Consider the following 15,602-nt stretch of genomic DNA (forward strand, 5'->3'; position numbering starts at 1 on the left):
GGCTGACCAAGTCGGCACATTTCATTCTGGTGGTAACTACCTATTCTTTAGAGCAGCTTGCTCAGATCTATATCCATGAGATTGTTCGTCTCCATGGTGTCCCAGTGTTCATTATCTCCGATAGAGGCACGCAATTCATATCGCATTTCTGGAGAGCCGTGCAACGTGAGCTAGGCACACGGGTTGAGTTGAGTATATCATTTCATCCCTAGATGAATGGACAGTCCGACCATACCATTCAGATCTTGGAGGATATGCTACGCATCTATGTTGTGGATTTTGGGGGTTCATGGGATTAGTTCCTACCACTTGCAGAGTTGCGCCTACAACAATAGCTACCAATCGAGTATACAGATGGCTCCTTATGAGGCCTTATATGGGAGGTGTTGTCGTTCTCCAATTGGTTGGTTTGAGCCGGGAGAAGCTAGGTTGTTGGGCACTGATTTGGTTCGGGATGCTTTGGAGAAAGTCAAGTTTATTCAAGATCGGCTTCGTACAACACAGTCTAGACAGAAGAGTTACGTTGATTAGAGGGCTCGTATGTAGCATTTATGGTGGGAGAGAGGGTTTTGTTCGAGTTTCACCCATGAAGGGTGTGATGAGATTCGGGAAGAAGGGCAAGTTGAGCTCTAGGTATATTGGTCCTTTTGAGATCTTTAAGAGAGTTGGTGAGATGGCCTACAAACTTGCATTGCCTCCCTAGCTTATCGGCAGTCCACCCGGTGTTCCATGTTTTCATGCTCCGAAAGTATTATGGTAATCCGTCCCATGTATTCGGCTTCAGCTCAGTCTAATTGGACAAGGATTTGACTTATGTTGAGGAGCCGGTGGCTATCTTTGACAAATAGGCCCAGAAGTTGAGATCAAAGAATATTGCTTCAGTGAAGGTTCAATGGAGGGATCATCCGGTCGAAGAGGCGACCTGGGAGACCAAGCACGACATGCGGATTTGTTATCCTCACCTTTTCGTCACTTCAGATATGTCTTTATGCACATTCGAGGATGAACGTTTGTTTTAAAAGGAGGAGAATGTAATGATCTGATCGGTTGTTTTGTGTATTTGCGCCCCGTTTCCCCTTTTGATGCTTCACACATGTGTATTCGTGGTTTTATGACTTGCAAGTTTGATTAGTTTCATTCCGGGAAGGTTTTGGGTTGATTTGGACCCTTTGGTTCTTGGCTTAGAAGCGTAAGTTGATTATGTTGACCAAGTTTGAATTTTGTAAAAATGAACTCGGAACGATGTTTTGATGGCTCCGATAGGTTCGTATCATATTTTGGGACTTGGGCGTATGCCCGGAATCGAATTCGGAGGTTGATTTGACTTGTGTTGCCGAAAGTTGGCAATTTGAGGTTTAGAAGTTTCTCAAGTTTGATTGTAGGTTGACTTTATGGCTATCGGGTTCAGAATTTGGTTTTGGGATTTGGATTAGGTCCGTTTTGCTCTTTGAAACGTGTCTGCAAAATTTGGTGTCATTTGGAGTTGATTTGATAGTATTCAGACGCTTGGTTGAAATTCTAGAGGTTCTTGAACTTTTCTTTAAAATTCATGCGTTTTAATGTCTGATTCGTAGTTGTAGATGTTATTTTTGTGTTTTGATTGCGCGAGCGAGTTTGTATGATGTTTTTAGACTTGTGTGGATGTTTAGTTTGGAGCCTCGAGGGCTCAGGTGAGTTTCAGGCATGTTTCGGAAAGGTTTGGACTCAAATACAGGTTGTTGGTGTGCTGGTGCGGCAGTTATTGCTATTGCGAGCACCAACATTGAAATTGCAAACATGACAAGGGGGACTCAGGTATCACAGTTTGCGATGTCTAGGCCTAGGTGGGTTAATTTGCATTTACGATAGTTGGGTCGCATTTGCGAAGAGGGCAGATTTCGCAATTGCGAAGTCTGTGTCGCAATTACGACATCTCCTGGGTTTGTCAGTAGCCGCAATTGCGAGGCATCAGTGTCACAATTGCGACGTCTGCAACTGAACAAAAGGTTGGAATGTCGAGATTTCATCTCATTTCTCTTATTTTAAAACCCTAGACTCGGTAAGAGGTGATTTGGAGAGGGAAGTTTTATCTACAATCATTTGGTAAGTGATTCTAATCAATTTCCAACAATATTTCATGATTATATATGAGATTTAACATCAAATTTTGAGAATCAATAAGAAGTTTTGGGGACTTTTGTTACAGTTTTGAAAAATAAATATTTGGGTTTTGAGAATCGATTTCGACTCGAATTTGAAAACAAAACACATATATAGACTCGTGGAGTTATGGGTAGTCAGAATCTACCCTTGGACCCGAGTTTTGACCGGGCGGGCTCGCGGTTGTCTTTTGTTCACATTTGGGGAATTGCATAAAGATCATATCTTTATATATCTTAATTGGTTTCCCTTGTATTATTTGATGATATTAAGTCATTTTTTTTTTATAGATTTGAGCCGTGTGGAGTTGAATGTTAGGGGAAAGCTATTTTTGAGGGTTGATTTGGCCTGGTTGAGGTAAGTATCTTGTCTAACTTTGTATGGAGGAACTACCCCTTAGGATTTTGGTTGATTGTGTTATTTGTATTATGTTGAAGACGTGTACACAAGGTGACGAGTGTGTACACGGTCTATATGTGGCATTTTGACCAGTTTTTCATTGTTAAATTTACTCTCACATGATCTATTTGATGTTGCTAGCACTTGTTCTATCTTTTATTATTATGTTTGCTCTTACATATTTTAGTTGAAGTTGTTACCTCTCTTATTATTGAATTACTCTTACGTGAAGTTGTTATTTCGTAGGAATATATTCTTGTTGGGTTGTTGATGTTGAAGTTTTGAAAGCTATTATCGCATTGGGGTTGAGATTGTTGATTGTTGAGATATCTTTCCTTATTGAGTATTCCTCAATTTATTTTGTTATTATTGAGATTCTCGTTCATATCGTGGTTGAGTCGTGGGCTATATGTTGTGGTAATATTGGTATTGTTGATTTTTGGCAAGTAGCGGCATATGGGCACATGTGGTGCGAGTTGTTATTGTGTTGTGATATTGATGCGCATACGACAATATAAGGATATGGGTTGATGTGCATACGGTGACATAAGGTGGAATTTATGCGCGTGTTGCTAGTAAGGGAATTACTTGAAGACACACGGTGAGATAAGGGGGCTAAAGCACGCGTAGCTATTTCGGGAAAAATATTTTCAAAAATATCTAAATGTAAGGCTCACACGACGATATAAGGAAAGATTATGATTGAGATTGTGAAAGGCTTGTTGGTTGAACAGTTCTTGTTGATTCTTCATTTGTCTTACTAGTAATTATCCATATTTGATTACTTGTTGTTCTATTCATGTGTTCACTTCTTGTTGTCTTTATTGCCTCAAATTGTTAGCTTACATTATTGTACACCCTATTGTCATTCAATTCCTCACTTTCTATTATTAGATTATACTATACTCTGTTCTAGTAGGTGTCTTGATCTGGCCTCATCACTACTCTACCGAGGTTAGGCTTGATACTTACTGGGTACCATTGTGGCGTACTCATGTTATGCTTCTGTATATTTTTGTGCAGATCCAGGTACACCTGCTCATGTCGGACGCCAGTGATTGATCAGTTATTTTCGGAGACTTCAAGGTATACCTGCTCGACGCCCGTAGACCTCAGAGTCACCTTCTGTTATTTTCTCGCTATTATTTATCCTATTATCAGACAGTGTTGTATTAGAGATTTTAAAACATTATGTAGAGCTTATGACCCAGTTCCATTAGTTTTGGGGATTTTGTTACTGATGTTCCTTTTTGGAGTTATTATGAGTTTTATCGGTTTATATTATCATCTTAGTTTTTTTTCTTTTCTGTTAAGCTATCAGTGAATGTTAGGGTTACCTAGTCTTAGAAACTAGGTTCCATCACGACATCCTGAGGTGGGAAATTGGGGTCATGACATATTTATAAGATCCCATTTTCTGATGTCAACTTTATGAGTAATATACCTAGATAGCATATCCATGCATAATATAAAGATATAGGGGGACATCGAGTCTCCTTGCCTAATTCCCCTACTTGGAGAAAACTAGCTTGTTCTTGAACCATTTACAAGCACAAATATGCTACTCGTGGATATTCAAGACATAATCAACTTGGTAAATTTTGGGGGAAATTTATAGAACATGAGTGCATGATAGTTGAAAGACCACTCCAATCTATCAAAAGCATTTCCTAAATTAATTTTGATGATCTTATTACTGTATAGGGTAAAATTGTTCTGTAATAAATGATCAAATGATAGCATGCCATGTGAAATCGAAGAGAGGTAAACGGCGAATAACATGACAACCAACACCGGGAACAACGACTGCAGTTGGTATCAGATAAACCCCGAATGGAGCCTGGTCAACGGGAGCAGTTCGGATGTTTGCCATCGTATAGCATACAATGAAGAATATTCTCTAACATTAAATGGGCAGCCGTTGCATTGCAAAGAATATTTTTCATGGCCTGCCATTACATATTCATCAATGGCTCCTTTATTGCCATTTAAGAGGGGCTTGATCCTAGGATCTTGTTTTTCAAGGTATAACTATAAATAGCAGGCTCAGTAGCCATTGTAAGACGCGAAATTCTTGGCAAAACTTATATTGTACTCTACTTTCAGTCTTAGTTAAACAACTTTATTTGCTCTTTTATATTGTTCTCATTTCTATCCCCGGAGACGCTGTTCTCGGAGCTAGGCTTATCATTTTCTTCAATATTAATCGCTAAGTCTTACTTTTAATCTTGTTTATTTATCATTTTTGGATCAAATCAGTTCGCTTATTTATAAACCACGTAACAAATTCAACCGCACCATTTTATGAGTAAATAGTTTGGTGCCCACCATGGGGCTTAGACAGTTGCGTGATTGAGTTGATCCTTGCATTTATTACTAACTTGTTTGATTTTTTCCGTAGCAAGGAATCAAAAATTACAGCCAATGATGTCAACATCGCACACAACATCCAGGGACACAAAAATCTGCCTCAACATGAGGATTCAATCAATGACACCCAAAACGAAGGGGACAAGGCAACCCTGGTTCATGAAGGGCAGTACTCCCAGCATGTACGGGAGCCAACTCCTGATGACGCGGAAGAGGGACACATGGAGCAAACAGTAAGAATCCTAAGACAACAACAGAAAGCCATCATGGTCTACCTTTTAAGGCAGGATCAGGTGATGACAGAGTTGAAGCAAGCGTTGTCAGGTGCTTCCACCAACACAAACGGGAGGGCCTCTCTTCTTCACAATGTTCCTAAGAACCAAACGACTCAAATAGTTGATAACAACACCCCAAGGGGTGAGGTCGGTTTCGACGGTGACGGGGGACCGATAGCGGATCTGGTAATGATAATGGTAATAATCCCTTCAAAACCGAGCTCAAGAGATTTATGAGGGAGATGTGCGAACAGATGGATCAAAACGAGAAGGAATTTCACGCCATTAGGACTGTTCCGTTAACTAACAATGAAGCCGAGTGTCAGGCTTTTGTTGTAGGGCTCGAAATTGCCCCGGGACTTGGCTATGAGGTTATGGAGATCAAATGTGATTCTTAGCTGGTAGTAAACCGAGTGTACGGTATTTTCGACACAAAAGAGGAACGCATGCAACAGTATGTGAATAAAGTTCAGGCATTGCTTGCACGATTCAAGGAATGGTTGATCACACACATTTTGAGAGAAGAGAACGTGAAGGCAAATACATTGGTTAATTTGGGGTCGTCTACAGAGATGAAAGCATATGACTCCGGTACTGTTGTTCAACTTCTACATTCGGTATTGGATGTGGATGGCTATTGTGAAGTGAACACAACCAACCTAGTCTGGGACTGGAGAAATGAGTTTGTCGAATATCTTAGGCATGGAAAATTGCCCGAAGACCCGGAGGAGTCTCGAGCATTACGCACCAAAGTAGCTCCTTACTTCCTCATGAGTAGGAAATTATATAGGAGATCATACCAAGGCCCGTTAGCCCGATGTTTAGGAGAATCGGAGGCGGACTACGTGATAAGAGACGTCCTTGAAGGAATTTGCGGGAACCATTCCGGTGCAGATTCCTTAGTACTAAATATGGTTAGGGCGGGATACTACTGGCCCCGGATGGAACAAGACACAAAGATGTTCGTTCAGAAATACGGCAAGCGCCAGCTCTATGCACAGTTGGTGCACTAACCGGCGGAACTCTTGCATTCGATATTGTCCCCATGGCCATTGACGAGCGCAAAACACTAATATGCTCGCTAGACGTGGTTCTCGACCCCCGAACACGATCCCGGCTTATTCCCTTGGGCTTTTACTCATACTTCAAAGCTCCAAATCACTCGAATTCATTCCATAACATCTACATAGTTCGGAATCACTCCTACAAAGCATAAAATACATAATTAGTACAAAACACTAGCGATTAAAGCTCAAATTCAATTAAAGTGCAGTAAATTGGAGTGTAGTAAGTGACTAAAACCCGAGATTATAGCCTACCATCAACACCCCACACTTAAACCATTGCTCGTCCTCGAACAATCAAATCACACTTTATATAGACACAACCTTATTTAGAAACTCTCATAACTCATCATACCAAGAATATTTAAAATAGACTAAGCACAATAATGTAACATCATAGCCTCAAAATTCTACTCAAAAGCACAAAGCATTATTTATAACCCGCTCAACTACTCTAACACTGAGGTCAATGATATTACCTTTCCTTAATGAATTAAGTGCCCTCACACAACAATAGAGAGTAGTTCCGCACACAATCAAATTTATGAACAATTAGGAACTTAAGATAGAAAGAATTCACTCACTCTCAGAAACAACATTCATATGCCACAAAAGATGAACCATAGGCTTGCCCGTAGTGTAATACTCAACTAATCGAGCTCATTCAGTCAAGGATCAAGTAGGACTTTAACTGGTTGTAATGTAGGTTGCGGGACATGTAGGATATATTTAGATATAAGAGTGACTACACCTCCCTAAGCACTTTAATACATACAATTTAACATTCAAAACCCCACCCTTATGTCAAACCATACTCCACCTTAACATCATTATACATTAACTCCCACTTCTTTGAGCACAATTACAGCAAGCGTTACCATTTATCATGGAATATTTTGCACAATCATACAATATTTTTTTTCCTTTTCAATTCAAGTGGCTCTTACTTTTTCAAAACATTGCACCTTTCTCCTTATTTCATTAGTTCTACTCAAAAGCCAAACCAACCACCCCACACTTCAACTTTTACAAAGATTCATAACAAATTCAAGTGCTCACGAGAGGTACACAGTTCAAATAGATTGTCAATTCAAATAAATGGGTAGGTCTTGTAATGTGGTTGCCAAAGAATCAGGATTACATGCTCAAAGGAGTTAACTACGATACATAACAATTAAGTGGGTAAAAGCATATAACTGGTTCAACAAAGAAATGTCTATATTAGTTCCAAGACTGAATAAAACTTACTATTTCACTTTGCAAACACACGGGGCAAGTTCTAGACATCAAATGCAATGCACAGAATAACTCACTCACACATTGGCACATAACTCACTCAAGATTGGACTATCAAGATACTCTAGTCAAAGCAGTTAAGCAAATTTAAAATCATACAATTTAAGATGCTTATGCAAGAGTAAAAAATTGAGCCTAAGCGTCACAACTTAAGTACTCACTATTCTCAAGTCATAATAAAGTCAAGAAACATTGCCTCCAATTCAAATCATAATACAAGGTTTCCTACTATTCTACAAAACCAAAAACTAACTACACCCGATTCAAACAAAACCCTTAGAAATGAACCACGACACAAAGAAAAATAAAGGGGGAATTATTACACTAACTACCAAAGAAATTTTTTTTGTCTTTTTTCTTTCGACTTTAATCCCTCAAAAAACCCGTCAAATGATATCCATCGTCGGAAAAAGTCAAAATTTTTAAAATTTTATGTTTTTTCTCATTTTTCTATCTCTAACTACTAAAACAACAAAACTAAATTACTAACATAGATACATACAACATACAATTTTTCCCCACCCCACACTTTAAGTTGTGGCATGTCCCCATGACACACAATTAAAAAGCATAAGGTAAAGGAAACTTCTCTGAATTTTTAGTCGGGGTCTGAGTCGAAGTCGGGCTCCATTCCACGCGCCCGAACCAATGCACACATCCATGCAGATAACTTCTTCTCAGCCTTCTTGGGGTACACCCCACACTTATTGTTTCCACTCGTTGCAGCCTTTTCTTTCGAGCTCTTCAGTTTTCACTCAACACTTGCAGCTGGCTTCTCCTTCTTCACCCCAGTTTCTACATTCATCTCAAAAGTTACAGTCTCTTCACCCACTCTAAGCATGAGTCTTCTCTTGTGTATGTCTAAGATTACTTTGTCCGTTGCTAAGAATGGTCTTCCTAAGATGAGAGGGACCTCCTTATTCTCCTCCATATTTACTACTATAAAATCTATAGGAAATATAAACTTATCTACCCGAACTAAGACATCTTCCACTATCCCCTCGGGTATGATAGTTGTTTGGTCTGCCAGCTGCAAAGATATTGGTGCAGACCTTATCTCTCCAATCTCCTTCTCAAGCTTCCTGTTAATAGACAAATGCATTAGATTAATTGATGCGCCCGAATCACATAAAGACTTATCAAAATTAAGAGTGTCTAACGAGCAAGGTATAGCAAAACTCCCTGAATCTCCACACTCTTGTGGGAGTTTGTTTTGCAAGATTGCACTGCAATGCTCTGTGAGCTTGACTACTGATGTTTCTTCTATCTTTCTCTTCTTTGTAAGGATTACCTTCAAGAACTTGGCATAAGCTGGCATTTGAGAGAGCACTTCTGTGAATGGAAAATTTACATTAACTTATTTCAGCATATCTAGAAATCTCTCAAATTGCTTGTACAGCTTCTCTCTATAAAGATTTTGGGGAAACGGTAAAGCAGGCATATGATCGCTCTCATTAGATTCATCCCTTCTTGAATTCTCTTCTTTCTTCTTTTTCTCAGTTCCCTTCTTGCCTTTCTTCTTCTTATCAACTTCGTTTTTCAGCTGCTCCCCACTTTCTTTTTCAGGTACCGCCTCTTTTTGGATAGGGGTGGGCTCTTTCACTACTTGTCCACTTCTCAGAGTTACAACATTTACCATTTCCTTGGGGTTTCTTTCAGTATCAGCTGGCAAAATACCTAGGATCCTTTCAAACAATACGGTGGCAATTTGTCCCACTTGTTTCTCCAAGTTTCTCAGCCCTGAGCCAAGTTCTTTGATAGCTGCACCATGAGCATCTAATCTCTCATCTGTCTTGACAATAAAGGACTTCATCAGATCTTCTAGCCCAGGTTGATTGGATTGTTGAGGTTGAAACTGCTGCCTTTGCTGATTTTGGAAGCCTGGAGATCATTGTCCCTAGAATCTAGAGTTGTTTTGTTGACATGCATTTGCAGTACCCCCAGGTGAACTCCACAAAAAACCGGGGTGCTTCTGACCCATTGCATTGAAGTTATAATTTCCCACATCATTTACTTTCTCAGTTGAGGCCTGACACTCATTAGTAGGGTGTCCTTTTCCACATATATCACAAGCTGCGTTATTCTTTCTTTGTATTGAAGCTAAGGTCAACTTCCTTATCTCTTTCGCCATGGCATCAAGTTGTACCTGCACAGATGTGTTAGCGTCAACTTGGTGAACACTAGTTGATCTTCTTCTTTCAGTAATTTCAGAGGGCCACTGATTTGCATCCTCAGATAACTCATCTAGAATTGTGACCATCTCCTCTGGTGTCTTTTTCATCAAAGGGCCTCCAGCTGTATTACTCAATGTTCTACGTGAGGCTGGTGTCAAACCATCCCAAAAGTACTGGAGTTGCATCCAGAGTTCAATTCCGCTATGTTGACACTTTCGAACTAATTCCTTGAACCTCTCCCACGCTTCAAACACAGTTTGAGTCTCTTTTTGGCAGAAGTTATGGATTTCTCTTCTAAACTTGCCCGTCTTAGCTGATGAGAAATATTTGTCAAGAAATTTTCTAGTCATCTCATCCCATGTTTTAATCGACCCCTAGGGCAAGCATCGAAGCCACTGCTTCGCATCATCTTTGAGTGTGAAGGGGAATGACCTTTTATACACTGCATCTTGTGAAACACCATTGTATTGGAAGGTGTTCATAATCTCCTTGAATTCCATTAGATGTGTATTTGGATCTTCGTTTGGCTTCCCTCTGAAGACACAAATATTTTGAAGCGTTTGGAGCAACCCTTGGTTTAACTCAAAATTGTTAGCTGCAACTGGAGGTGGTCTCACACTTGATAAGCCTTGGTTGTAGACCAGTCTAGCATCATCACCCAGTGGTCTCCCAGCCCCTGGAGGTATATTTCCGAACTGGTCTGCACCCAACGGTAGATTCTGAGCAATTCTCTGAGCCCTCTCCTCTTCATAGACAAGTTGTGCATTTCAAAGATCTGTCTCCTCAGCATCTCGTGCATCATTTTCTCTTTGCTGGGTTGCCTCTCATGCAGCCAAATCAACATTATCATCATCTCCCGCCATAACTTCCTTGGTTGAGGATTGCCTAACTTTCTCTGTATTCTCGGGGAGATTTCTTTCCTTCCTCAACTGTCGCAGTTGTTTCTCAATTTCTGGTTCGTAAGGTAGCACTTCCTTTTAGACGATCGAGTCATGCACCAATCTAACATGTAGCCTGCGTACAATCAAGGAACACCAAACGTAAAAAGAGACAAAAAACTAAAGTAAAAAAGAAAAATTCCTGAATTAGAACTACAAACTATTTCAAAAACTGTTAATTGCCAATCTCCGGCAACGACGCCAAAATTTGACTAGCGCAAAACACACACTAAAATATGCTCGCTAGTTGAATATAGTATAATATAATATCGTATCCACAAGGATTGGAGTTTAACAATATTATTGTAGTTTGTAGCTAGATTGCTATCAAAGATAATCAACAATTTAGAATTATGTGATTAAAAATTAAAATTAACTAAGAATCTAAAGCTAATTGACGAATGACAATCGAAACAAAAGTAAGCAAAAAAGATATCAATGGGAGAAAATAGGGATTGATTGGATAGGTGCAAGATAAATGTCTGGGATTTAACTCTAGTTAATTCACTTCTAATATTCAAGTGAGTCTCTCGAATTCACTCAATTATTAGTTCACCGTTAGTAGAAACCCCTCTCTCGATTAAGTCTCAACCTCACAATATGAACCAATTTATGCTCGATGAAGATATGCACGACTTCGTAGTGGAATCGTCTTTAGGAGAACCTCTCTCGATTATCCTCCTAACTAGGTTTAATCAACAATTCAACTATCCTCTTTCGATTACTAAGAAGAATTAATGAATTCCACCAACAAGATAATGGAAATATATCACAAATTATGCCTCTCTCGATTACATGAACATGTGAATATAAATGCAACTATAAAACATCCAAAATAATTCAATACATAAAAACTAGAGTTATAATCCACAAACAAATATCAAAACACCAAATCCATCAAACCCTAAAGGAGAACTAGTCCATAGATATGGAGTAATTTATCACAAATATAAAAAAAACATAAAACGATCCAAACTCTCGTCTTGAGTCAAGATTGAATGATGAATTCCTTGTACTTTCGCTTCTCCACCTTCTCTCTAGCCTCCTTAGGTCTTAGATGTGTCAAAAGACCATAAAATAACGTTTTTACATATATTTATACTAAGTAGGATCGGGCCCAGATGAAAATACCTTTTCCTACGCGAACTGGGATAATAACTCTATAAAAATTGGACAGGCGCGCCGCATGGGGCAACGCGCCACGCGAAGCGGTTGTGGGAAAGTTCAGAGAGTTAAAATTTGTCAGGCAGCCGGATAATGTACAGGCATGGCGCACCACGTGCCGCCCCACGCGCCGCGGGTGTACACTTTTTTTTAGAGTCTCGACCCCCGAACGCGATCCCGGATTATTCCCTTGGGCTTTTACACAGACTTCAAAGCTCCAAATCACTCAAATTCATTCCATAACATCTACACAGCTCAGAATCACTCCTACAAAGCATAAAACACATAATTAGTACAAAACTCTAGCGATTAAAGCTCAAACTCAATTAAAGTACAGTAAATTGGAGTGTAATAAGCAACCAAACAACAAGATTATAGCCTACCAACAACCCTTCATGAAATGGGGGATGGATATAGTTGGTCCGCTGCCACCGAGTCTCGGAAAGGTAAGATTCCTTTTAATTTTAACCGATTACTTCACTAAATGGGTTGAAGCAGGTCCTTACACAAAGATCGGTGAGCATGAAGTGGTCAATTTCCTATGGGAACACATAATCTGCCAATTCAGATTACTGAAGGAAATTGCATGTGATAACGGACCACAGTTCATAGGCTCCAAAGTCACAAAATTTCTCGAAGACTTGAAAATCAAAAGGATTACATCCTTACCGTACCATCCGAGCGCTAATGGACAGTCAGAGTCAACCAATAAGGTGATTATCCAAAACCTCAAAAAGAGGTTAGAAGATGCTACAGGCAAGTGTCCCAAAGAGTTACTAAACGTGCTATGGGCGTACTGGACGACGACAAAATCAAACACGGGAGAGACACCTTTCTATCTCGTATACGACGCAAAAGCTCTAATCCCGTTGGAAGTAGGGGAACCAACCTTACGGGTTTCCTAAGAAAATGAAGAAGCAAATAATGGGGCATTGCTGGTGAAGCTGGATCTACTTGATGAACGTAGGGATTTGGCACATGTGAGGATGGTGGCTTAGAAGCAAAGGATCGAAAGATACTATAATTGGAGGGCCAATCTCTGTTACTTCAAAGTAGGAGACTTGGTTTTGAGGAAAGTAACTCAGAGCACTTGGGAAATCAACGCTGGGAAGCAGGGTCCGACATGGGAAGGTCCCTATCAGATTTCAGCTATCACCGGTAAAGGATCGTATGAGCTGGAAAATCAAGACGGAGTCACATTACCCAATAATTGGAATGTGGCTCACCTCAAAAGGTATTACAGCTGATGGATCCTATCAATACTGAAAGTATGTGCTGCATTCTTTTTCTCTTTGACCAAATTTTTTCCCAATCAAGTTTTTCTGGCAATGGTTTTAACGAGGCAACAACAGAAAGCATACTATGAAGGGAGCATCATCTACAAAGTTAAGACTTTTAAACGACAAGGCATTGAGATCATAAACCACTATGGGATGGTTAAATAGTCTTTGGCTCGATGGCAAGTTCCTAATGGGAAACAAAACTTGCCATCGAACCAAAGACTCTTCAACTGTTCACGAGTTGTTTCCACCAACGAAGGAAGACTTCCAGTGTTCCAATTTGCATACTTCGCATTCGAACACTAGGGGGAGGGGATAGTATTAGATACGGCAACAGAATGCTATCAAAAATCGGGGACTACGAGAACCGAGAACAATAATATCTCATCGGGACGGGGGACTGCATGGCCTGCCCCATAGAAATAAGTTGTACAAGTTCGCCACATTTATTAGTAGTTTCTTTTTTTTTTTCCAGCAAACGAATGCTTATTTACTTTTAAAGATTGAAGGAATAAAATAAAGTGCTTTTATTTTTATCTTGTTTCTTGTCCAAACGATGAGTTGATTTGATCATTTGAAAGTTAACAAAAAACTTCAAATGCTTGTGCCGGAATGAATTCCGTAAACATAAGAGGGCCCTCTCTTATTAAACCCTCAAAGTAAAGGGTTGATTCCAAAAGAATTTATGCCCGAAATCAGAATCTATCGGATGAAAATGTGCCCGAAGCTCTACTAACTCAATGCAAAGAAAATGTATCTTGCACAACACTTAAACAAAATTCTTATTTATTTATCAAAAGTTCCAAACTCGATGAAAGGTTTGGAATAATTACAAAAGTACAAGAAAAATAACAAAAGGAAATAATCTAGGCACTATCGCCGCCGGAGGCCGGGGGGAGAGAAGCATCTGCGTCCCCCTGGTGGAAGATGGCAGATCAGCTACCGGTTCGGGTCCTGGGCTTTCATCATCATTCTTTTCAATTTCATCCTCGGTTCCCGAATACTCAAAACCGGTGCTTGAAGAGTCAGTTGTGGCAGGCTGAGTAGGGAGGCATTCTCGAGCTGTTAACTCCAGTGCTCGGGCCTTGGCGATACAATCATCAATTTCAACGATGCCCGCTTTGGCCTTATCCAAGGTTTTTCTCCTAATATGATACATAGAATACATCTTTTCAAATATGAGGGAATCCCCTTGGTGTTGGAGCTTTGCCTTAAGCCTGTCAACCTCGGCCTGAAGGCCATCCTTCTTGGATCTTGTGGCGTCGAGGCTAGAATCAAGATCGCGGATTATAGATAAGTGAAGCTAGTTTTGCTCCATTATCTTCTTGAATCTCTCATCCAATCTAGTCCTCTTCTCCTCGGCAGCATTAGCTTTCTCGGTTTTGGAGCTCAAGGCTGCCTCCAAGTTATTCACTTGTTCAATAGAGGCAGACGCGCGCTCGGCAGCAACAAGCACAGCATCTTGAAGCTCAACCTACTTAGCCTTAGCATCTTGGAGCTGTGCAGGAAATTGAGTGGCTTCTTGGATATAGGACATCACTTGTTCCTAACTTTGCTGCAACCAGGACTCAAGATCGCCCGCCCCAGCACCAGGAGACGCGTAGTAAGTTCATCCATCTCAACCAAAAGTTGATCCATCTCAACCAAAAGTTGATCCCATTCAAAGGCAAGTACTTGTTTGTCAAGAATCAATCTCTGAAGTCCCTCGAAAGTAATAAAGTTGGCCTGTAAAGAAGAATATCAAGGTTAGAAATCCCGTTATAACAAATAAGTAGAGAGCAAGGAATCAGAAAGCAAATACAGTACCGCTGCCGCGTCATGCATGGAACTTTTCCACAAATCCTCCCCCGAAAGGGAGCGTATCTTCTTCTTATCTTTCTCTAAAGACAACGGCTTCAGATAGTTCGCAAGCTCCACCGACCTGGACAGTAGATGGCATCCCTTTGAAATCGAAAAAGTGGTACTTCTTCTCCCTCGGGGATCTGGGGAAGGGGGTGAGTAATTGTGCCCCAAATTCCCATGGTCTGGAGACCGGGGATGAGAAGCACCCTCCTCTTGAGTATCTGTTACCGGTGGAGGAGATGCAGTGGGTGCTGGTGGTGAAGGTGCAACTGGTGCAGAGGGGAGTGAAGTCGTTGGCGTTGAAGGTTGAGAAGCAGCTGCAACGGGAGCAACACTGATTATTGGTTGCTCGGTAACCGAAGGTAGAAGAGGCCTGTGGTTCGAGCTCATGGGACCATAAATAGCAACAGGGGTCGGAAAGCAAGAATCGACATCCTCTACTATCTCCATTTCACCCCAAAGTGATCAGACCTCACCTTCAATCGGGGTTTGATGCTCTCCCGATTGAGCATCCGGTTGAGCTGATGAAGATCATTTTCTCCTTTGAAGGGAAGCCTCTTCATCACTAGCTTCCCCTTCATCTTCAATGACCACTGTGACCATGACAGGCTCATTCGTGGCCTTCTTTATTTTCTTATTTTGAGTCCCAGTCAAGGAAGAA

At 40.5% G+C, this 15,602-nt stretch overlaps 1 protein-coding gene and 1 long non-coding RNA gene across 2 annotated transcripts in view; both read right to left on the reverse strand.

Annotated features, from left to right (window-relative positions):
* Positions 1-8,900: 8,900 nt before the first annotated feature.
* LOC138893989 (uncharacterized) lies at positions 8,901-10,067 on the reverse strand. Its single transcript, XM_070178661.1, has 2 exons — positions 9,482-10,067; positions 8,901-9,424 (listed from the first exon to the last, which is right to left on the reverse strand). The coding sequence occupies exons 1-2, from the start codon at positions 10,065-10,067 to the stop codon at positions 8,901-8,903; spliced, it is 1,110 nt and encodes a 369-aa protein (XP_070034762.1).
* Positions 10,068-11,411: 1,344 nt separating this feature from the next.
* The window catches only part of LOC104107680 (uncharacterized), a 34,180-nt gene continuing 29,989 nt past the window's right edge, over positions 11,412-15,602 (reverse strand). Inside the window, exon 5 of the long non-coding RNA XR_011408561.1 lies at positions 11,412-12,086. This is a non-coding gene — a long non-coding RNA (uncharacterized lncRNA). The remainder of the gene's footprint in view (positions 12,087-15,602) is intronic.

This window comes from Nicotiana tomentosiformis, chromosome 6 (genome assembly GCF_000390325.3).
Source record: "Nicotiana tomentosiformis chromosome 6, ASM39032v3, whole genome shotgun sequence".
Classification (NCBI taxonomy): Eukaryota; Viridiplantae; Streptophyta; class Magnoliopsida; order Solanales; family Solanaceae; genus Nicotiana; species Nicotiana tomentosiformis.

Excerpts from the sequence above, each read along its gene's own strand:
- LOC138893989 (XM_070178661.1), bottom strand. The coding sequence starts at position 10,067 with ATGACTAGAAAATTTCTTGACAAATATTTCTCATCAGCTAAGACGGGC. Across the intron at positions 9,425-9,481 it reads TTTGTGGAGTTCACCTGGGG|GCTTCCAAAATCAGCAAAGG; the intron begins GTACTGCAAATG and ends AATGATCTCCAG.